The following is a 25,000-nucleotide window of genomic DNA, read 5'->3' on the forward strand; positions in this document are numbered from 1 at the left end:
ATAATAATTAAGTATAACATATATATATATATATATATATATATATATATATATATATATATATATATATATATATATATATATAATATATAAACTGAAAAGACAAGTTTCATATATATTAGTTATTTTTATTGTATTTATTATCGATACACAAGAAAAAATAAAGGAGCTGACCGTATCCTTACGACCAAATGTGTTTATGACTTTCTATATGTTTGCTTGTAACTTGAGCTGCAACCAGCAATATGTTACCGTCCTGTTTTACGGGTTTAACCTTCCGGCCTTTTTGTTAATTTCAGGAGTCATGAGTCTGCAGTGGACGGCGGTGGCCACCTTCTTGTATGTTGAGGTCTTCTTTGTTCTGCTGCTCTGCATCCCCTTCATCTCACCCAAGCGGTCAGTACTCACCTGTCCCTCTACACACCTGTCCTCTTTGTTTATTGGTGGTAATGTGAGAATTCATTTGTATCTGGCAGATTCTTTTCATACGTTTTGGTGAAAAGTTGCTGTAAATTTTCTCTCCGACATGACAGGCTTCACACTATTGTATATATTTAATATATATTTAACATATTTGTTTTGTATTGGTGTACAATTCCCACACTTTTATTATAGCTTCTGTGTTTGTATATATTTTCTTTCTAAAATGCAGCGACTGTAATGTAACACGATGTCTCCCGGGGATCAATAAAGTATTTCTGATTCTGTGTCTGATCATTATCGCTCGCCTTCTTTCACGACCTGCATCATTAGGAAAGAAGAGACATAAGAGAACAGGAATATAAACAAACATGGAGCCTGAAGCATTGTGCTTGATATCGAATGTCTGGTGTTCAGAAAACACCTTTCCTCTGTTCCTCCTGCAGCAGCAACATTCCTCTGTCACTTAAACTTGTTTAGTCGAACGCTCTGCGCTCCTATTGGTCAACGTCACCGAACAGGTTGTGGAATTTGTCAAACGGTGAGAAGAGGCGAAAACATTCTGACACGTTTGACTTTTGGTCTTGAGGCGTCCCAGATGTGGCGTTGGTTGTCGTCCACCAGTAATCTTAATCCGGCATCATACACACACACACACACACACACATATTCTTAAAGCGTTCTAGTACAAAGAGTTGCCTAGTTACGAAATCTCGATCTACTCGATCTCGATCCTGGAAGAGATGAGTCATTCACAAACCATCGTCGCCCTTAAGAAAGCTCCTCAGGGTCAAAAACAAATGTTAGGATTGTTGAGCAGAGAACATGGCAGAAAGATTCTGCAAACACTGAATGACAGCGAGTTAATGAAACACTACAGATTAGATCGTGCTGGGATAATGTTTGTGGTCCATCTCGTCGCTCCCACGCAGCGCTATAACGGCAGATATGAAAGTCACCTCAACAATAAGCGACCTGGCAAAGATTAAATAGTCAATTTGAGCAGCATAGTAAATATAACGACTACCAGCATGTGAAAAGGTTACTTGATACTTTTAAAGTATGGCTTACAATTATTTTATTACATAAAATAGTATTAATACTTAATATAAACTACATTCTATTATTCTAATTATTAATTATCAGTTTGTTCTGTGCTCATTATCACTAAGAGTGCAACTTTTATTATTGTTTTGATCAACTAATCTCACGGACATGAACGTTTCTGTCGTGTTCCTAAACTACGACTCGTTGCTATAAGTGTTGAGGCTGAGCGCTCTGAGCGTTCACACGATGTTTGTGGAGTTGGAGCATCGGAGCATTAGCTGAGAGTCGGACAGTTCAAGCTGAAGCAGCAGGAATCTCATTGATTGTAATCGGCTGCAACAGAGCAGCTCTGTGTGACTGAGAGCAGATTAACAACCTCCTGATAGGAAACCAACAGGCTCTGATTAACTCAGCACACAGAACAGACTTCACCGACGCTTTTTATCACTAGAAACATTCCCAGAAGAAAAAGAGACAACGATGACTCAGCAATTCAATGATGAAGTGAAATGTCTGTTCAAAGTCTGCTGTTTAACCAGAAGCTGCTAAGACGAAGTGGTTCAATATGAAAGTGGAGAAGCAGGAAGACAAATGTGCAGTAAACATGGAGTTTACAACAAAGAGATTTTTCCAATCATTTTAAAATAGGATTTCTAGAATACAAAAATGTTCCATCTACTCTCAGAAATTGCTTGAAAACACAAAATAAGAAACCGGTTTGTAAAGAACTGAACATCTTATGTTTTTAAAACTCCGGAATTAAGTAAATGTTAGAATGTTATTTCTCAAAATTACACGTCCTATAAGTTAAAGTGTCAGCTTGAATCTGAGTTTTTGTGTTTTCTTTAGATTTGATGTGTTTTGATAATTTACAGATGTGATGTTTCTCTTGGCCACTAGATGGAGCCAAAGCTCCACGTTGGCAGCCGGCCTCAGCTGTGTCTGTACTGCAGACATCTTGTACCGTGTGCATCTACTGTTTTTATTATGTATTATAATGTGACTGTTTTTATTCCTCAAGGTGGAATAAGATCTTCAAGTCTCGGATCATCCAGACCATCGCTCTCTATGGAAACACGTCCTTCATGGTGGCCATCGCCATCCTCGTCTTCCTGCTCATCGGTGTGTGTTTCAGTGTAGTTATTATTATCTCAAAGTAGTTTTCTTCTTCTCTCCTCCTCCTCCTTCTCCTTCTTCTTCTCCTCCTTCTCCTCTTCCTCCTTCTCCTTCTCCTTCTTCTCCTCCTTCTTCTCCTTCTTCTCCTTCTTCTCCTTCTTCTTTACTTCTTCTACTTCTCCTTCTTCTCCTTCGTCTTCTCCTCCTTCTCCTTCTTCTCCTTCTTTACTTCTCCTTCTCCTCCTTCTTCTCCTTCTTCTTTACTTCTTCTACTACTTCTTCTACTACTTCTTCTCCTTCTTCTACTACTACTTCTTCTTCTCCTAGACGGACGCTTCTTCTACGACGACTCTTCTTCTCTACTACTCGCTTCGGCGGCTTCGCTGACGACGTCGGCGGGCCTCTCCGAGGGGGCCCGGGACGGGGCGTCTTCGACGACTTCTACGACTACCACGACGAACGCGCCTCTCCTCCTGTCGACGAACGACCGACGACTCTCCGACAGGGGGAGGGGGGGAGAAGATGAGAGGGAGGAGATGACGAGGGGGGGGAGGAGGCGAGAGAAGACGACAGGAAGATGAAGGTGCGAGCTAGAGGAGGTTGGAAACGCGGGAGGGGTAGAAGTGAAGTGAGAGGGAACTGTATGAAAGGGGGAGACAGAAGCACGAGGAGGATGGGGATAACGGGACTGACGAGGGGGAAAGGGCGTACGAAGAGACGGAGGAAGTAGGCGAAATATCGAGCGAATTGAGTGGGGGAGAATGGGAGAAACCGAAAAGGACGTAGAAAACTAGGCGAGAACGAAGAAGGCTTAACTAGAACTATTACGTTAGAAGCTAGTAAGTAGAAAATGCGACGAATAGAAGAAAGAGAGAGAAGAATCTCACGTCCATACGAACGTAAATCGCGAGAGGACAATAGCGACCACTCCACACAAATGCCGACACACACCGAGGACTACTTCGTTCTACACACACTACCTACCTTCACTACTACTACTACTGGCGACGGCGGAGACGGGGGAGGGAGGCGGGGGCGGCGGCGACGGCCGCGCCGGTACGTCGACCGGCGGCACGGTCCGCCGGCGGGACTACCGCCGCCGGCGGGACTCCGAGGCGCGTCTTCGTTACGCCGGTCGTCGTCTAGCACTGTCTGACGTCTGCTCCCGGCGCCTACTCTGCTCTACTCTGTCTATCTTCTCGTCGTTGACTCTCCTTCTCCTTCTGTACTTCGTCGTCTACTCCTGCTTCTACTGCGATCTTTCTCCTTCTTTACTTCTTCTCCTTCTGACTCCGTACGTGACGGCCGTTCGCCTACCGTCTTTTACTTCTCCTTCTTTACTTCTTCTTCTCCTCCTATCTTTACTTTCTTCTTTCTACTTCTTCTTCTCCTCCTTCTTTACTTCTTCTTCTCTCCTTCGTCTTCTTCACTTCTCCTCCTTCTGTCTTCTTCCTACTCCTTCTTCTCCTTCTTATCCTTTGTGTCTGTGTTACTGCAGCCCCTGAACTTCCCCTCTGGGGAATAAAGTCTTATCTTATTTGTGAAGGCTCTGTATATTTGATGTCCTGTATGTACCACAACGTTAAGTTGATCATCCCGCAGCTGGAAACTCCTCGACTGATCTGTGTACTTTAAGTTGTTGAGAAACAGACTTATGTTCTTCTTCGTGTGTTTTATTGTGTGCAGATGCTTTCCGTGAGGTGAGGAAGTACAAGCGTGACGGAGAAAGTAGATCTGACCAACAACCCGACGGCCATCGAACACATCCACATGAAACTGTTCAGAGCTCAGAGGAACGAGTACATCGCCGGCTTCGCCCTGCTGCTCTGCCTGTGAGAGAGAGAGACACACACACACACACACACACACACAACACACACAGAGATCTAAATGCAGGGGAATTTTACTGTAGGATGGAAAGAATGAGCAGCTGTGTGTGTGTGTTCCCATTGACAAACACTAACTGCAGTGTAAATCCTCCAGCCTGACCCTGATTGGACAGACCTCAGAGATGTAAATCTATCTTGGTCCCTGATTGGCCAACCCCCTCAGACGGAGGTCAAACATGAGTTGAATCTGATTGGTGTCAGAGTTGTGTGACTCGGCGTTTTGTGATTAGAGGGTAGCTTGTTGTCGGGATGAAGGATTGTCGCTGAGTAAACTTGTTTCTTTTAGAGAAACTTCCTCATTCCAGGTCGAACCTCAGAAATAAGTGAAGGTATTAATAAAATGCTAATTACAGCGCAGACACACTTTTGTTTTTACTCTGTTGGTGGAGGGCAACAGAAAACACAACTTTGACTCCAGCTGACTTTCAACATGGCGACTACTTTAAATCCAGTTTGCAACTAACGCATTGATTAATTGGACAATTGTGTTTCTTCTTTCTACATTTAGTCCATAAAAATAAAAATAAAATATACTTTTTAATTATATATATATGTGTGTGTGTGGAGGGAGGGATGGGAAGGAGGGGGTGTGGATATATATAAAGAGAGAGAGAGAGATATATAGAGGATATAGATTGAGGAAGAAGAGGAATAGAGAGTGCGGATAGAAATAGAGATAAAAGAAGAAATAGAGAGAGAGAGGGGAGGAGGAGGGAGAAAAAGAAGAAGAAAATAGAGAAGATTGGGAGAGATTTTATTTTCTTTTAGAAAAGAAGAGATGATAGAGAGAAGAGAGAGAGTATAATAATTCTATTTTTTTATATAATATATATATATATATTATATATTTATTTTATATAATATATATATATAAATATATATTAAAAAAATAATAATTTGTAATCAATAATCCAAACAATCCTTCATTAATAATAATAAATTGTATTTGTAAAGCGCCTTTCAAAGCTAAAAGCAATCTCAAGGCGCTAAAACTCGCCTTGAGTTCTGGAACTCAATAAATCATCTGGTTCACTGGTCCGTGTGAATCTAAATGAACCAAACTGTCCTGTGACGCGGTCAGTGTGAGTTCAGGTTGTGTGTGTGTGTGCGGCCTGTAGTGGGCAGCGGTGCCCTGTTGGTGCCTGCAGCAGCTGCTCGGTGACGCAGTGCAGCATGTGATGCAGCAGCTGCTGCAACGCAGAATCCGAGAGGAACTGCTCCAGCGTTTAGACCGAGCCCTTCACAGGCTGTGACTCAGAAGAAAAAATAAATAAATATATATATATGGAGCACGAGTTTGTGGAAAGGCTGAAGTGCCGGCAGCTGATGAGATTATTTCAGGCCTCTGAAGTAACTGATGGCCATATTTGGAACAGAGAGTATCTTCTGCAGACGTCTCAGGAAAAACTCATTTCATGTTTTAAATTTGCATTAGAATAACTTTCAGCTTGATATATGTTGTCTCTTAAAAACACACACACCGTCCTGCTGCGCCAAATACGCACTAGAGGATGTGTGGATTAATCTGCCGTTAAACAGTCCTAACAAAAGCACTATTTCCTCCAGTTTAAAGGGGGGGGGGGTTTATCTTCTATAGTTTTCCCCTACAGCCCCGCCCACCCCGCCGTGAGTCACTATGTCACAGCCTTTCAACGTCGTGTGTGTTGTGAATAGCTATATTAGGTTGTGTAGGTTATTAGGTTATTTTCTTGATAAAGCGTCTGTAGAGTCACAGGGACGTTATATCTACAGGCTGAGTGGCACTAACGTGTGTGTGTGTGTGTGTGTGTGTGTGTGTGTGTTGCTTTCAAATCCTGCATGTGTACTGTGCATGAACACATGCATCGAAGCTTCCCTTTGCTTTACTGTACGTCCGGCTGACGGTCGGTCTCGAGGAGCACGTGAGTGAGTGAATGTACAGTTGTGTGATTTCCTTGAGGAGCAGCAGCCGCGTCCGTTATTCTCTGTCCACATCCCGTGTGTGTGTGTGTGTGCTCCTCCTGCTATCAGTATTCCTTTGAGCAGTGTGTGTCCAACCCTTCTGCCGAAGCGTTTCATATCTCATGTTGTTCTAACATCTGTGGCACCTTGTCTTTAATGAGAGTTGATCCAGAAGTCTTCTGCTTTATAAACGTGTCGCATTGATTTCTCCTTTAAAACCCTGTGTGTGTGTGTGTGTGTGTGTGTGTAGGTTGCTGCGTCGTCTTGCCACGCTGCTCTCCCAGCAGGCCTCACTCATGGCCTCCAACGAAGCCTTCAAGAAGCAGGCGGAGGGCGCCAGCAACGCCGCCAAGAAATACATGGACGAAAACGAGCTGCTGCAAGAGGTGAGACACACACACACACACACACACACACACAACCTTATTTATTGTTTACCCAGCTTTATAGTGAGTTTGAGCTCATTGTTTTGTCCGGCTCACAGCTCAGCTGTTCTGCTTCGCTCTCATCGCAGAGTCTAGCTGATGAACACTGTGAAGCATTTAGCAGCTAAAGAGACTTATTTTCATCGGGAGCTGAACTTGAGCTCATCGGGAGCTGAACTTGTGCTCATCGGGAGCTGAACTTGAGCTCATCGGGAGCTGAACTTGTAGCTCATCGGGAGCTGAACTTGTGCTCATCGGGAGCTGAACTTGTGCTCATCGGGAGCTGAACTTGTGCTCATCGGGAGCTGAACTTGTGCTCATCGGGAGCTGAACTTGTGCTCATCGGGAGCTGAACTTGGTCGACAGACTTCTCGTGAACATCTTGTTACTCTGCTTATGTTTCTGCTACAAACTAGTCGACAAACTTCGGCTGTTGCCGCTTCGAATTACACCAGAATGTCATTTTAAGGGCCGACTTGTCCATTAAGAATGGAAGGTTGCACGTTGTTAATAATTAAAGCAAAATAGATTCTGATCATGAACAACATGAAGTGTTTTATCTTTTTAAAGTTATGTTTTTGGGCTTTTCATGCCTTTAATGATGGAGAGATGTAGATCGTGAAAGGGGGAGAGAGAAGGGGGGCGACATACAGCAAATGGCCACGGGACGGACTCGAACCACAACCGCTGTGGCGAGGACTCAGCCTTTGTACACGGGGCGCCCCAACAACATGAAGTGTTGAGGCTAGTGACACCCCCAGGTGATGACACCCCCAGGTGATGACATGTGATGAACTATAGTTCTTCATCAGAAACAATAAACAACAACGTGACTTAAAACGGTGAGAACACATCGGTGAGGCTTCACCTGTGACAACATCTGTTTATAATCAACCGTTTCTCATCTTCATGAATCAACTCAACATTTCATAACAAACTTTCTTCTTCTGTGGTTCTGTGATGGTTGTTGTGAAACTGACGTTGTGTTGGGAAACAATCTGCTGCTGAAACCTGCAGACTCTCCAACGACGGGAACTCTCGATAACAAAAGATGCGTTTTACAGGAATGACTTTGACTCATTGTGTGTGTGTGTGTGTGTGTGTGTGTGTGTGTGTGTGTGTGTGTGTGTGGCTGCTATTTCTTCAACTCACCAGTGGGGGGCAGCACTGATCTGCAGCTGCTGAGCTGCACCCAAACAAACACTGGAAATATTCTTAGAGCAACACACATCATCTTTGTCTCATTCACAATGTGGAAAACACACACACACACACACACACTCTGTGGTAATCTGACCTGGGTTTGTCCGGGGTGAGGAGAGCACCCAGCCTTCCGCTGCTAAAAGGGGAAATTGCTTCATCTGCATGTGACACCACACACACACACACACACACACACACACACACAGAGTTCAGGAAGTTTGACTGTAACATGAATTAATTTGAACGAGTCAAAGTTTTTCCTGTAAAACGTTAAGAGTTCCCGTCGTTGGAGAGTCTGCAGGTTCCAGCAGCAGATTGTTTCCCAACACAACGTCAGTTTCACAACAACCATCACAGAACCACAGAAGAAGAAAGTTTGTTATGAAATGTTGATTGATGAAGATGAGATTATAAAGATGTTGTCACAGGTGAAGCCTCACCGGGTTGAAGTCGCGTTGTTATTGTTGATGCTTTAATTGGTTAATTACAAACATAATAATTAAACGTCTTTAAATATACTAAACAAATTAAATGCAACAGTTTTTTTCTCACGTATTGAAACTGAAGATTTATTTTCTGTGCACATTTATCACAAATATGTTAAATCCGTGTTAGTGAGCGCGTCTCCATCCACCCGACGGCTGTTTCATATCGACGGCAGGATTATAACAGGTGTGACTAAAAACACCAAAGTCACACAAACTAACAATCGAGCGACGGAGCAGCAGCTCCCGTGTGCTGGGAGGTGAGATGACAGCGAGCGGAGATAACGGCTTCAGTTTCCTCTCAAGAGCGCTGAGAGCAAGATGTAGCCGTGAAAATATTCTAAATATAACGTACACTTAAAGTGATCGATTTTCTTAGGTGGCTAGAAACGTCCTCGGCAGCACTTTGTTCAGCTTCCTGTCTGCTTCAGACTGACGTCTGGAGAAGAAGAACCTCAGACGACCACACTTCATCTGAACCCTTTGAGAAAATCAAATCCTAGAAATATAAATAGGATTTAAAAGGGCAAAATAAAAAATGTCACAAAGACACGGATGAAGTCATTAAACGGACAAATACAGGATGTAGTCACTGAACCTGGTCGGAAATAATAAATAGAAGAGAATGAATCAGCTAACTAATAATATGAAATATCTAAAGTCTCTAAAATGCTTTTCTTCCTGCAGAATCCAGCAGCCCTTCAGTTTCTGGAGCTTGAAGTGTGTTTGTATCTGTGGTTCCTCTGAACTGTGTTTCTGTGGTTGAACGTGAAGTTTAAGAGTTGAGAGAATTATCTTATAAATCATCTGAGTTTAGTTTGTGTTCATTCTTGTGATCTGAAAATCAGTCCGTCACTTTTTATAACACCATGTTGTCATCACAGTGTGATGTATATCCGTCTGGAGCCTCGAAGGTCAGTTCTGTGTGCAGCTGCAGGAACACACACACACACACACACACACACACACACACACACACACACACACACACACACACACACACACTGACAGGATGGTGACACGACGTGTGTGTGTGTGTGTGTTCACATGTAAACAGTGTTACATGTTGTTGTGGAGGTCAACAACACAACCCTCCCTCTGACGTCTTGCTCATCATTTACGTGATTCAAAATATAACATTAATAAATATATCCTGAGGAGTTAAAGTCAAAATATACCTGCGTGCACTCTGCCCGTCTACCTGCGTGCACTCTGCCCGTCTACCTGCGTGCACTCTGCCAGTATACCTGCGTGCACTCTGCCCGTCTACCTGCGTGCGTCTACCTGTACCCGTCTACCTGCGTGCACTCTGCCCGTCTACCTGCGTGCACTCTGCCCGTCTACCTGCGTGCACTCCTGCCCGTCTACCTTCGTGCACTCTGCCAGTATACCTGCGTGCACTCTGCCCGTCTCTCTGCCCGTCTACCTGCGTGCACTCTGCCAGTATACCTGCGTACACTCTGCCCGTCTACCTGCGTGCACTCTGCCCGTCTACCTGCGTGCACTCTGCCCGTCTACCTGCGTGCACTCTGCCAGTATACCTGCGTGCACTCTGCCAGTATACCTGCGTGCTACCTGCGTGCACCTGCCCGTCTACCTGCGTCACTCTGTCCGTCTACCTGCGTGCTACCCTTGCGTGCACTCTGCCCCCGTCTACCTGCGTGCACCTGCCCGTCTACCTGCGTGCACTCTGCCCGTCTACCTGCGTGCACTCTGCCAGTATACCTGCGTGCACTCTGCCAGTATACCTGCTTGCTACCTGCGTGCACTCTGCCCGTCTACCTGCGTGCACTCTGTCCGTCTACCTGCCGTGCTACCTGCGTGCACTCTGCCCGTCTACCTGCGTGCACTCTGCCCGTCTACCTGCGTGCACTCTGCCCGTCTACCTGCGTGCACTCTGCCCGTCTACCTGCGTGCACTCTGCCCGTCTACCTGCGTCCTGTGCTGAAGTGTCCAACATGTGACGACGACGTGTCGCTGTGGGTCACGGTTGAATAGTTTCCTCGAGGTGTTAGTTCTAAAGTTGTAAAGGTGTTGGTTGGACTCGGTGTTGATCACACAGGTTGCAGTGTTGAGCTGAACGCGGGACCTCGAGCTCTCTTAACCTTTCTGATCTGAACCCGAAGACTTCGTGCCGCTGGCTTCAGGTCAGAGCCGTTAAATCAAGTTTTATGGCCGAGCTTCTTCAGTCAGAGGTCCGACGCTCGGCACCTGTCTCACTCCGTCAGCAGGAGGTAGCAGCACGAGTTTGTTCTGCACGACGAGTTCTTTATTTTATAACCTCTCGATATTAATAAGTACATTACAATGTTGAGGTACTCGAGTATTTCCATTTTATGATATTTGAGTCTTTATTTCAGAGACAGTGTTGCAGATGTGATTAATGGAGAAATGGAAATATTTAAAAATACATTTAATCATAATTCTTCAAGTGATAGTGAAACTATTTCATTCTCGTTTCCTGCTTTTCGTCATCAAATAGAAACGAAATATTTTATTTCTGACGTATGGAGACGTTTGTGAACTTCTGATGGACAGTCTGGCACAAACGTCGACTTGGACTCGAGGATGAATGATTACATGTTGGAGGTCAAAGGTCACTGCGACCTCGCAACAGTTTTATCCATAACAAATAAACGATGAAGTTTTGGACGGACGAAGATGTGAACTGATTCTGCAGCTCGTTGAGTTAATGTCCGTGCCGCTCGCAGTTCTCGTGCTCAACGTTTACGGTTTATTTAAGTTTTCAATGAATCGTTTTTGACGAACTGAACGAGTCTTTAAAATTCAAAAGTGTCAGTTTCTGTTTCTGCAGTCGTCGGGGAAGTTGTGAGTTTTACATGTTTAACACGTCAAACGAACAAACGCTCGTCGTGATTTAGATTTCTCTTCATCAGCAGAGCGACTCAAACTCACTGGATTTATTTCAATGCAGCTTTTTGTCATTAAACATTTAATAACATTAGAGCCATAAATTAAAGACTGACACCAAAAACAAACGTCTGTCGTCTCAGTGACGGACAGACGGGTGTCACACACACACACACACACACACACACACACACACACACACTCGTGGTAAAGAGACCAATAACACAAGAGGAAGGAAATTCCAGTTCCAACATTAAGAGACTGAAAGTTTTATTGTTGCTTCACTTTAAATGTGCGCAAATATAAAGCAGAAGCCTCAGACGGACTGAGTGCATCACACACACACACACACACACACACACACACACACACACTCCATATACAGTGTAAGAGTTAAACAAACACATGTTATAAATCACCTGCCAGCCAATCAGAGAGCAGGATCGTATGTTGCTGTTGTATGAAAGCTCCCACAGAGCAGCTGCCTCTCGGAGGTCAGGACTCAGAGGTGAGGAGCGCTCGGTATGAACACCTGTTAGTCTCTGAGTGGGTGGACTCTAACTGAAACCAACTTCACCAGCAGTTCACATTCAAACGTCTCTGGTTTTCAACTTGTTCCTTACTTTTCTTTTTTGTGCTTGTAAGATAAGAGATCAGATTAAACTTTGTACTTTTATCTCGAGGGAAACTGTTGCAGCAGGCAAACGTGGATATTAATAAGTTAAACGTAAAATACAGTCAAAGCTAACCTTAAGATCTGAAGTTGCTCTTAACTCCAGATGAAACCTGAACTTTGCATTTATTACTGACGCTGGAGAATCCAGTAAATAAAGTGAAACACACGCCGGAGATTAAACTCGTTAAGATCACGATGAATGTTTGTTTGACTCTTCGTGAATATTAATTGTGATCTTGACGTGTTAAACATTTACAGAAACTGACTCCACGTCTGGATTCACCTGGAGAAACTGAATTCAGTTGCACTTTTGAGTTTTACAAACATTTCTTTCCCCAAAAGAAATGTTTGTAAAAGTTTAAATGTGTTTCTCCCTTTGTTCCACAGAAACTCCGTGATGCTGGGGTCGACGTGCCGGAGGCCGGGAAGAAGGGAGCGGGGCCGCTGGAGGAGAACAAGAATCTGAAGGAGGAAGTGAAGACCCTGAAGGTGGAGCTGGACACCACCAAGAAAGGTGAGGAGGAGGAGGAGGAGGAGGAGGTTAAAAGAGACGAGGAGGGCGAGCTGGAGGTAATGGACGTCAGAGGAAGTTTAAATGTAGCTCGTGTTGCGTCAGGTGAGAAGATGAACTCTTGTCTCACCTGTTTGTCAGTAACTGTAATCAGACTACAATATATAACCAGGTATTTTCTTTCAGCTCGTATGTTTGACTTATTTAAATCTGATATTTAATATTTATTTCTAAGTGTCAGAACATGTAAAGGAGTAGCACAAAGTACTGAGTACAGGACGTAGTTACGTTCCACCAACGCGTGTTTGTTTTGCAGCTCTGCAGAAGTCGGACAGCGACGTTCGTGCGATGAAGAAACAGGCGGAGAATCTGACGGTGGAGTACGACCGACTGCTGGACGAACACAGCAAACTGCTGGTAACACACACACACACACACACACACACACACTTTACAGTAACGAATGAATTCATTGAATGAGTCAAAGTTTGTGAAGAGTCTCACCGATGTGTTGTTTATTGTTTCTGATGAAGAACCTGTCACTCAGAGACCCTCGTGTGTGTGTGTGTGTGTGTGTGTGTGTGTGTGTGTGTGTGTGTGTGTGTGAGACGTTCAGGTGACGTACGACTCTGCTGCTGAAGTGTTGAAACCTTCAGCGGTTTACAAATGACTATTTGTATTTGATGATCCGGCTCTGATGCACGTGTTCCACTGTGGGAGTAAAAACATTTGTCTTCCCTGTTCTGCGTCTCCCAGGCAACCAGCGACAAGAAATCAGACTAAAAAGAACGAAGACGATTTCCAGCTTCTCTCATCTTCATCCTCGACCGACAGTCTGCAGCTCCTGCGTCAGAGATGTGATGTCATTTCCTGTTTGGACTACCTGACGACGGCGGGCTGTGATTGGTTTATTTCATGTGGCATATATATATATATATATATATATATATATATATATATATATATATATATATATATATATATATATATATATATATATATATATATATTACTATATATGTACACATATATATTACTATATATGTACACATATATATTACTATATATGTACACATACATATATATATATATATAATTTTTCTCATCCGGCGGATGTCTGTGAAACTTTCTTCCTGCCTGACGAGGTTTTCTGTTTAGTTTGTTTGAGAAGCAGAATCTGATTATTCTGTTTTCTGCTAAACAACCTTTATTTTTCTTTGTTTTATTCCAAAATTGGAGGTCCAATGTTTCTCTTTAAGACGCCTGCTCTCCTGTGTCGATGACTAGAGGTAAAATATTGCACATAGTGGATTCAAATCAGGATTAAAGTGTCCAAACATTCTTTATTTTAAAATAACCGTCAACGTAAAATAAGAAAAAGTGAATTTGCAGCTACAATAATGAAATCCTTTAAATATTGAGTGAATATAAACAGTTTAATTGAGGTTTGATGAATGTCCACTCTGCACAGCTCGCTTTGTATGAGCCAAACAAAACATCTGTGTGTGATCATACCTGCGTTTACCACACACACACACACACACACACACACACACACACACACACAGATTAACAACCAGACTTTGGTTTTGCTCGTACAAAGTGATCCGTCTTTGTCTTTGTTGTAATAAACACGGTTGATTGTTGAAGGTTTGATGACTTGATGTTTTGTGGCTTTGAGACGGAGACGTTCTCTCTGGGGAAACACGACACAACTGAATCACCTTCAAACCATCACATACCGACTTCCTAAACTGTTTCGGATTATTTCCAGAATAAGAGCGGCGTGTGAGTCGTCTGTTTCCTAAAGATCGAATATCTCCGTCTGAAAGCTTCAGTTCACTGATGGTGTGGACGGAAAGAAGCACACGTGTGATATTTGATGTTTTATTCAGTTCGTAACTGTAAAAACTGTCATTTCTGTCGTGAAGTGAACACTTCCTGACAAACTGCACAAAATCATGTTTGCTGACCACGAGTCTGTTCAACACTTGTAACAAACTAAAAGTTAAATTGGGTAAAAGGTTAGTTTCCTCCTGATAAAGAGGTTCAATCCCCGATCAGGCAAAGAGCTCCTGTTTCCTTTTGTAACAAATCAACTGGTTGGAGCATGCACCACTGCTCGGCCTGCCGGCGCTCTTGTTAAGTCTGTATTTCCTCATGTTAATCGGGGCCTCGAGCGTTCACGATACTCTGCTGCAGCTACACGCAGGGATCAGCGTTCTACTGGACGACGCGTCAGAGGAAACGCAAAAAGAACACAAAACATTCCCACGTTCGCAGGATACGAGAAGCAGCAACTGCTTGAAAATGTTTTGGGCCGACCGCATGTTTTACTGGACTGATGTGTAATCGGTTGATGTTGAATTTGCACGTTGTGTTCAGAGTGAAAATATTTCCAGAAATCCTTTTAGACCAAATTTGACTTCTACTGAACGACTGTAGGGTTGAGTCCACACAGTTCTCACTGCGCCTCGTCCGTTTCCTTTTTTTTATGTTTGCGTATAACTTCTACGTGCACATTCTGGCATGACAACTTTTTGCTACACTTTTGGTTTGTTAATGTTTTGCTAAATGTTTTGTTGACGCTGTGTGTTCGGTTGTTATTTAGTGTTTTGGCTTCTTTGACTTCTCGGTTACAGAAACGTTCAGTGTGATGACTCATCGCTTCACCTTTAATGCTTTACGGTGAAACTTCAGCTGAAATGTTGAAGATGTTCACAAATTGTAAAACTGACTGAGACGCGGCTGCAGGAAGATTTCAAGAAGCTTCTGTGGTTATTCAGCATTTATACCAAACTCATGCTTATACTTCTGTATTTAAACACGTGTGTGTGTGTGTGTGTGTGTGGACATAAATGTTCTTGTGTGTTTTCATTTTCACGTGTTATTTTTGAAGACGGTAAACTTGTGTTAATCTCTAGAGGGATCATGACGTGTATCTGGACTCATCAGTCAACCAATTCAGTTCTGAAATAAACTCCAGCGGAGCCTCGACAGTCTCAGGAATCTTCTGTTTGTCACCTGTTTAAATTCTTATAATAATTATTAGGCTGCTATATTATGTTATTATAAAAACTCAAATTCTCTGTTACATAATAAAATGTCTTAAATAATAATAAATATTATTAAAATATGTTGCTGTTTTTACCTTCAACTGCCCTGATACACCATGTAGGGAGCAAACAGACATTTTATTCAGGAGTGTTAAACAAATGCAGGTAAGAAGTTCAAACTTTATTCAGTGTCACAGACTGCAGCCAATCAGGGCCAGACATTCAAACTGTAACAGTGTTAAACACAGCAGCCTCAGAAATGTGAAACAATTTGCACTCTTTAAGTGATCCAAAGATAAACGAGCACAAAGGAACAAGTCGGAGGCGCTGCCCCCCCCAATGGTTCCTCCTGACATGTCACTTTTCACATTGAACAGGTGCTCTTTTATTAAATAAACTAAACGCTTATGTTATGTTATCTAATTTCTGTGCACGTTTCCGTGTCTACTGCGTTGGTTTGCTTCACGTTCTCTACTCTGCTCTGTTTCGCGAACACCTCCAGTCAGAGACAGAGCGGAGGAAAGAACTACAAAGTGCAAAAAAGTCAAAAATCCAACACATTATAAATGGAGCGACGTTGACCCCAACGTTCAGAAACTCAGGTGAAAATATTCACGTTTTTTAAACGCACACAACCTGAATCGGCAGCAGTGATGCTAATCTTAGCTCTGCTGATGTTAGCTCTGCTGGTGTTAGCTCTGCTGGTGTTAGCTCTGCAGGTGTTAGCTCTGCTGGTGTTAGCTCTGCTAATCTTAGCTCTGCTGGTGTTAGCTCTGCTAATGTTAGTTCTGCTGGTGTTAGCTCTGCTAATCATAGCTCTGCTGGTGTCAGCTCTGCTGATGTTAGCTCTGCTGGTGTTAGCTCTGGTAATGTTAGCTCTGCTGGTGTTAGCTCTGCTGATGTTAGCTCTGCTGGTGTTAGCTCTGGTAATGTTAGCTCTGCTGGTGTTAGCTCTGGTAATGTTAGCTCTGCTGGTGTTAGCTCTGCTGGTGTTAGCTCTGCTAATGTTAGCTCTGCTGGTGTTAGCTCTGCTAATGTTAATGAAAATAATCAGATTAATCCATAATTAAAAATAATTAACAGTTCAAAACGAGCTCAATCAACTACAACAGTAAAATGCAGCTTTTATATTAATGCACAAGTAATAATAATGTTATGATATATAATAGTGCAACAGTCACAGGGGACATTTTTATACTTCTAATACATCATCCTGATTATAACGTTTTCAATGCAAGTGTAGCGTCAGTACTTTTACTTTAACAGTATTTTACAGTGTAGCGTCAGTGCTTTTAATGTAACAGTATTTTACAGTGTAGCGTCAGTACTTTTACTGTAACAGTATTTTACAGTGTAGCGTCAGTACTTTTACTGTAACAGTATTTTACAGTGTAGCGTCAGTGCTTTTAATGTAACAGTATTTTACAGTGTAGCGTCAGTACTTTTACTGTAACAGTATTTTACAGTGTAGCGTCAGTGCTTTTAATGTAACAGTATTTTTACAGCGTAGTTTCCGTACTTTTACTGTAACAGTATTTTTACAGTGTAGTTTCAGTACACTGTACACTTCTCCTCGCCTTACATACATGTCCCCCCATGTCCCGTCTAAACATAGCGTCGCACCTTCACCTCCTCGCTCTTAATATGGCAGCTGCCGGCTAAAAGGCCGTTTGGCATTATAAACCGGTTTGAGCCGCTTCACAGTCTCACCAGATCAGCTTTCACTGCTGACACAAGGCGCCTTGAGTCTAAAAAACTCTGGCAGGAGAACATCTCGGTATTTCTGTCTTCTGCTTCCATGAAGTTCCGATTGGTTTACACTTGTTCGGACTGCAGAGTACACCAAATAATATTAATAACCGACTGATGATCTTGTTTTGGACGGATCGGCCTGGACTGGATGATCCGTTCAGTTCTCCAGAAATGTTTTTACGGCTTGCTTCTTGGAAGTAAACTGCAACATTTGATTCCAGTTGGGAAACCTTTTCCCCCCGACTCTATATCGTCACATAAAGACAACAATACGTATTCTAAACCTTTTTATCATGTTTGCTGATGTGTCCGGACTTCTTCTGTACGTCGTATTGTGACTTATAGTGACATTTTGTAGGTGAAGGCCCAAATTGACTCTTCAGGCCCCTGGGCCCTGTAGGCACCTTCAGTAACCCATCCCTGCTTCTCTGGACTTTCAGTCTTGACCAGTCTGTAAATAGTTTATTCGCTCCTGTTTCTACCAGCTGAGTTACATTTCTAAACCTGTGATGGAGAGGATTATCAACACTTTTATTTCCTTCCCTTTTCCCTTATGGTCTTTACTCACCAGGGGCCGAAGGAAAAATCTGAATATTTGAGTCTATTCTTTTGCGTTCACACCGACACAAACGTTTTCTGGTCACACAATCATCGTTCCACCGTGTATGTAGCAGGAACAACTGATGTCGCTTTTCCTATTTCATACCTTTCTTTACAGCTACGTGTCATTTCTAAACATCAGTTCATGCACTTGGAAAGGAATGTTTCACTATACGTCGACTACCATCTCAAATTCAACTGCTATACTTCCCCAGATGCTCTATGCGCGTTCTTTATCATCTGTACTTTATCAATCAATCAATAACGATGTCTATTGTGACCGTGTGAATAACAGAATTATGACACTGAACACTATGAAGATTTAAAAAATCATTATTTTATAGCTTGGCTTGTTTTTATCAGGAGCCAAAATGTGCAGAAGTTTAACCGGCTGCATATTTCATGATTGATTTAATTGTTTTGAAGAACCCCAACTTTATTGATCCCACACCTTTAAAACCTTAATAAATATAAATAATAATAATATATATGAACTTGTAAAACCAACCCAGTAACCACGGAGACAGATCAGCTGTTTGTCATGACGTTAGTTTTATTGCCGTTGTTTTAGTCGGTGTTGAATGAGCACAGTGATCACAGTGGCTTACAGCATGGAGACCCTCACAGGGGTCAAAGGTCAATGAAACACAGGTGACATCATCAGGGCTCAACGTTAACTCTGACATCGAACGAGTCGGCGAGTTATTTTTATTTTTTTTGGCTGGTGACTCGTTAACGTCGAGCCCCGAGTGTCGTTAGTACACAGCTACTCATTAATTAAGCTACTTTTATCACCTTCTAATCGATTGTCTCTAATCTACAGTTATGTATGGAAGACTGGAGGTTTACAGGGAGTCACACAGACACAGTTACAACAAAGATGGCCGACGGCGGGATAGATGAGGTCACCGTGTAGCTGAGTTTGGGCTGGAAACACAAAAACATCTTGAGCACCAAAGAAAAGAGATAAAAAGTTTGTGTTTTCTGGAAGCTCGTACAGAAATAACAATAAAAACACAATCTCTTTACAAACAATGAGTCGACGGAACATTTGTAAAACATTTATCAAGTCTTGATGTAACAAACATCTGCTAAACTGTAGACCAACTACAGTTCCCATAATGCTTTGGGGGGATGCAAGTATAATGTTAGCAACTTGATACCATTTTTGTTTTAACGTAACCTCATTTCACATCTACTTACTTCAGTTAAACACGAACATCGTGTCTAACGTCTGTAATTTAATTGTTTTCCTGATGAATCCTTTGATGTTTTTGTTCAAAGAAACCTTCAGTTTCCTCTCGTCGTCCAGCTGTGGTTTTAAACCTGCGGGGTTTCCAGCCCAAACACGAAGGGAGTTCCCATCGGAGGAACCTGCTGGTTCCACTGAGCCGACCTAAGCTTCCCAAAAATTTGAAGGTAAGAAAGTTGTTGAATATCACAATCAAAGATTTAGTTTTTCAGGAGCACCAGCGATATCGTTTCTCGTGATCATAAGAAACCAAACAGAAACAAACAAACAAAAAAAAAGCATCTTTTTCCCTTTAAGCGTCCATATTTTTGTTTTTATTATTTTTGGAGGTTAAAAAACACTTTGGCAATGTTTTTGGCTATAAATTCATTAACAATATTTTTCAAAAAATGACCCTATAAATCAATATTTATCTACAGTAAAATTAAGCTGAAATAAAATGTTTAATTACTTTAGAAAGCTGAGAGTGAAATCCACTCCGGTCTGAGGACAGCAGGAGGGTTTCGGGGAAACAGGAGCTCTGAGGGAAACCACGGTGACGGTGAAAGTGTGTCGGACAGAATCGATGATCAAAGCCGTCGTGGACGGACGGATTCTTTAAACACGAGTTTTAGATTCAGGAAACCACATTTCTTCAACCGTCTGCAGGATTTTAGAAACTCTGAAGTCACGACGATTATTTATTTTAAACTTTCCACCAAAATAAATGTTTTATTCTAATTATTTTTCTTTTTATTAATTTATTTAACTGTCCAATAACTTTACTTGTAAATTTAGTTTTTTATGTCTATGGGAGTATATATCCTAAAGAATTAATATTAATTGTTTTTAACTTTCAAATTATTAAGATAATATCTTTTAGGTTATCTTGTTCACACAAAATATCTTTTTCAAACACTTAACAAGATAAAGTAAATTCAATTCAGGAACTTCTGCACACAACTTTCAACAACATCAAATGTTATGTGCACAATAACTTGTTAAATTGTATTTATTTTATCTCTTTATAACTCGCCCAGATCAGTCTCTAAACATTATTATTCACCTTGACGTACACCTGTGTGTCCGTCCCTGCAGAGTGAATAATATGCAGTTTTATTTTGGTAATTAATCTGATTTCCTGTTCCGTCCTTCCAGTTTTGGATCAAAGATTCTGTCACAAGGATTGTGTTTGGCAGAAGAGCACAAAGACAAAATGACGTGAAGCATCAGATTTTGATAATGTACATTTTCATTTCTTCAAGTTGAATCTTTTTCTTATTTTGTCTGAAATGGCTGTAGTTCTTTTTGTATACTTTCCCCCTCTGACCCACCAGGCTTCAGACATTTAAAAAAACAAAACATAATGATACAAATTTACTTAAAAAAATTAAATATTCTAAAATGTCAGTTTGATCCGTGTTAATGTTTCTATAAAATCTGGTTAGTTTATTCGTGATAAATCAGTGGCACGTCTACAACAACATTTGATCTGTAGTCTAGTTTTAATCATCGCCACTTTAAATCAACATAATGAGAGTTATTCATTGATTAGTCTGTTTTTTAACTGTTAATTAACTGTAAAATCTTTAGTTCCCATTTTAAACTGATGTTTTTCAGTAATATTGTTACGTTTTTTGGGACTTTGAATTGTTAAAATCATCTCACAACTGAAGACAGTTGTATTATTACAGAGTTGAATGTATGAGGGATAAAAAATACTGTGACAGTATAATCATTATATGAAACAATATATCCATTAAATTTGGGTTTAATTACCTTAAACGTCAAACTCAGTGTCCTTCTAGTTTTGTATTATTATTATTATAATTATTATAATTATTACGACCTGGATGTTGACGTGTTTAGACGTAATCACGATAACTCTAACGTGACATATGTGGTGTTAAATAAAGTAATAGGCTGGTCTGGTCTTTAATCGTCGTCACGATTCTTTAATGAGCCAGCAGAGGCTCTGATTGGCTGGTGAACAACATTCAGTTTAGTCTGTTTTCACTCACTTTTTAGATTTGAGCAGACAGGATGGCAGACTGAGCTGATTGGCTACAAGGACTCTCCATATATGGTCATGTCCCACATTAACTGGTTTACCATATATGGTATCAAGGTGTTTGGATGTGATTGGTGTCTGGAAGCTCCCACTGACTGCTGGGAAATGTAGTTGTTATTTTCTGCTGCATGTTGATCTTGTTGGTATTTTTACTGCAGATTTGTGACCAGGTGGACCAACACTCACCTTGTTGAGGTAGCTTTACTACTGCAGGTGGTTTATTCTGCCTGCTTCATCAAAAACTAACAACTTTATATTTGTTTTAAATGGTCTGCAGTTATACTGCTTCACTTTCAAACTTAACATTATATTATTTCACCCATATTCCATAATGTAGAATATGTGGAAAACTATTTTATGAAATGAGACAACAGATAAAAAATGTCTTATTTTGAAATAATAATAATAATAATAATATGAGTCTGAGCCGTGAGGATGGGGGGGGGTCTAAGGACGAACAATGATATTCAATAAAACACACAGAAAAACAATAAATCATCTAAATCTAAAGCTCTTCAAAACACTTGAGCACTTTGAAATCAAAAAGAGGAAAGAAAAATAATATTCCCTTTCGTGGTGTGTTCGGAGCCACACAAAGTCTTAACGTCACTGTATCGCAGAAAATCCGCCAAAATGAAAGCCCCGCCTCTCGCTGCTTGTTCACATTAGCCGGTCAGACACCATTTAAAGAACTCACAGCACCAACGTGTGCTAATGAAGAAAACTTTTATTCATTAGGGATGTAGAAAGACAAAAATGTCTCCGTTTTAAATTCACAGCTGTAAAATTTGCATCCTGCGTAGTCAGATTATCAGATTATCAGATTATCATATTTATATTGGTACTGGAGACCTTTTAAAGCTGCAACGTGAAACAGGCCGAGGAGGGAAATGTTTCACTTCCCAGAATCCTCTCCTGCTGCCAGCCGACGCCGCCGCTGACAAGACATTTGCATAAAAAAGCTAAAATAAGTTTATTTTGAAAGTTTGAATGAGAAGTGAGGTAGCCTGAAGCTCGAGTTGGTCGCAGCCGGCGTCGCTCCGTTGCTGGTGTTTGGCGGCTAAAACGTGAACAATCAGCCAGAAATCATCATCATCACATACTGCATCAAATATAGATTAACGCACGAAGATATTCAATATATATATCTGTCATACTGTATGTATCAGCAAAATAAAAGCCTCCACAAAATAAATCTCTGATTCATTTTACAATATGTAAAACAAAACACGATTCTAACACCATTATTTTTAAAAGTGCCAGCAACATTATTTTACAACAATGTGCAAATGTATGTATTTTTGATATATTTTACATTCTAATCGTTATGTTTCCCCGTGATAGGTGATTGTGAGTGGTTGCTAGGAGACAGAGTTGTAGACACGCCCCCGCAGACTGCTGATTGGTGGGCTATAAACCAGAGCCGTGCACAGGAGGACTCCCTGTCGGGCTCTGCGTTTGGCTCGTCAACCGTGTGGGCTCGAGAGTTAAGACAACGACGTAAGGCAACGCTTGGCATCAGGCTGAGTCCTGAGGCTCTCATCTCTCCACCAGCTGACTGCGGGTGAAAACTGATCCAACCTCTTCTTCGTTTCTCAGGCTGATAACAAACATGGTGTCTGTTTATTAAGTCGAGTGAGAGTTGCGGTTCTCAATTGATTTTCATGTATTTCTCTTGGAATAATTTGACGTAGCCTCATTCTTTTGAGAAATTATGGAACTTAGAATACTTTTGTAAAAAGCACTTTGAGATCCACTGCTCTAAAGTAAAGTTTTAGGTCCTACTGGGATTACCCATACTGGACTTTTAAGGCTCATACTAATATCTGTATTTGAGCGTTTAGCAAATTTGTAAATGTTTTAATATATTCTTCAAACAAACATTTTTGATAAAGATCCCGTTAAATATCTAATAGTTTTGTTGGGACTTCCGATCAAAATCTTCTTGGGACAGAAAAGTTTCTCATTTATTTTGCTGCGTTTTTTAATATCTACATACAAATAGAGTCCAAAACAAACGCGTATGGGAAGAACCCGTTTTAGGGTCATTCAGTGAAATCATGTCCTGTAATTGGACAGTTTTTGTAACCCGGGAAACCAGTTCTTAGTGTTTTCTGGTTTTCTTCAGCTGTTGAGGAGGAGAGCTGATGTTTGGTGGGAGGACCTCAGCGCTATTGATGAGACGAGGCAGAGAAGAAGAAGAAGACGGGTTGAAATTGGCAGCCTAGAGCCCTGGTCTGGGGTCAGTACCGCTCCGTTTGGCACTTCAGTCGACCCGGGGGGTCGCACAATAAAGCCGACCTTTGACCCGATTCTCACACAAGCCTGAACCTCTTAAAGGTCAGATTCAGTGTAGCTTCAGTTTTATTCTTTTTATTAATCGATCAATACAATTAGTCTGTAAAATGTCTCAATTTCCTGTTTTGTCCAAATATATTCAGCTTCTTGATAAATGGTTCGCCAATTAATCTATTATCAAGATCGTTGCTGATCATATACTTATAGTCTCCGGGTTTAGCAACTAAGTGGACTTTAAATTAAGATTTCTGTCAAATATTTAATTGTTTTGTTTGCATTCAGGGAAAACTGGACTTGAGCTTGAAGCAGATTTTCGTGGAGGAAGCCCAAGAGTTGTGGTTGAAAGCTTCGTGAACAACAAGTTTAATTTCTTGTTTTCATCATGTAAACTGTGTCCTGATTCAGGCTTCTCGAAAGTGAATAAGAAAAATATATATTTAGTTATAATGAAGGATGAAAACAACAAAATGAGCAATGACTGAATTCTCACTGGAGCCTCGGAGTGACTGTCGGAAACAGATCGGAGGTCGGAGGTCGGAGGTCGGCGGTCGGGAAACCTTGCGCTGCTCAGGAGTGTTCTGGATCATTCACAGCATTTAGCTTCGAAAACGAGCTGCGTTGATACAAACAAACCATCAGGGGTTTTATTTATTTAGATCAATAACAATCAGAATGTCGCAGAAAGTGCTCACAAACAGGCTGTAAGACATCCGAACTGGTGATGCATTCAGGGCTCACTGGCAGCGTGGTGAGTTCATGGACCGCCGTTTGCACCGTTAACAGGAACTCGCCTTCAGTCCTGCTGCCAAACGTTTAGTCACGAGGTAAAAAGATTGCAGAACTACCGAAAGTTCACCAAAGAAACTCGGAAGTGGAAACTTTTCCAATTGTCCTCGACAACTAAAGTGAAGGTGCCGTCGTACGTTTGACCAGCGGACTGAAGAGCGCTTTTAAATCCTGTTACGACACAAACGACCTCTGGGGATGTTGTGGGGCTCAGTCAGTCTGTCTGTCTACAACTCTGTGTTACAGCCATTACACACACACAGCACCATAAAGTGACAAAAGGTTTACCCACAAGTTTAGACTCCAGCACCAGTCCCTGTTGTATTAATGAGGCAGTGTGTGTGAGTGTAATGGCCGTCTATCAGGTGTGTGTTTGCGTGTCCAACCCGCCCACCCAAAGACAAGATTGCATTGATATTCATCCAACATGGAGGAAGCCCAGTAGCGTTTTGTTTTTTCTGAACACAGTGAAAATCTTTCTTCTTCAGCCCCTCCAGGGTTTGAAGTTGTGTGAAAAAATTTGCATGACGTCCTTTAAATAGTCAAGGAGAATAATATTTACATTTTCCGTATCGAGAACCAGACGAGTCGAAGCCCTTTTACAGTTAAAGAACCGAGTAAT

At 41.6% G+C, this 25,000-nt stretch overlaps 2 protein-coding genes across 2 annotated transcripts in view; one reads left to right on the top strand and one right to left on the bottom strand.

The window, feature by feature from the left end:
• Positions 1-13,575, top strand: part of bcap31 (B cell receptor associated protein 31) — a 14,655-nt gene extending 1,080 nt beyond the window's left edge. The window contains 8 exon segments of the mRNA XM_029426978.1: positions 300-396; positions 2,489-2,589; positions 4,270-4,294; positions 4,296-4,415; positions 6,664-6,799; positions 12,461-12,587; positions 12,901-13,001; positions 13,341-13,575. Of these exon segments, the coding sequence (XP_029282838.1) occupies positions 305-396; positions 2,489-2,589; positions 4,270-4,294; positions 4,296-4,415; positions 6,664-6,799; positions 12,461-12,587; positions 12,901-13,001; positions 13,341-13,367 (729 nt within the window). The 5' untranslated portion in view covers positions 300-304 and the 3' untranslated portion in view covers positions 13,368-13,575.
• A 4,947-nt stretch (positions 13,576-18,522) lies between these two features.
• LOC115005198 (sodium- and chloride-dependent creatine transporter 1-like) overlaps positions 18,523-25,000 on the bottom strand; it is a 23,452-nt gene continuing 16,974 nt past the window's right edge. Inside the window, exon 9 of the mRNA XM_029426976.1 lies at positions 18,523-25,000. This exon is cut by the window's right edge and continues 410 nt beyond it. The gene's annotated coding sequence lies outside the window, so the exon portion shown is untranslated.

This window comes from Cottoperca gobio, unplaced genomic scaffold (genome assembly GCF_900634415.1).
Source record: "Cottoperca gobio unplaced genomic scaffold, fCotGob3.1 fCotGob3_276arrow_ctg1, whole genome shotgun sequence".
NCBI classification, from domain to species: Eukaryota; Metazoa; Chordata; class Actinopteri; order Perciformes; family Bovichtidae; genus Cottoperca; species Cottoperca gobio.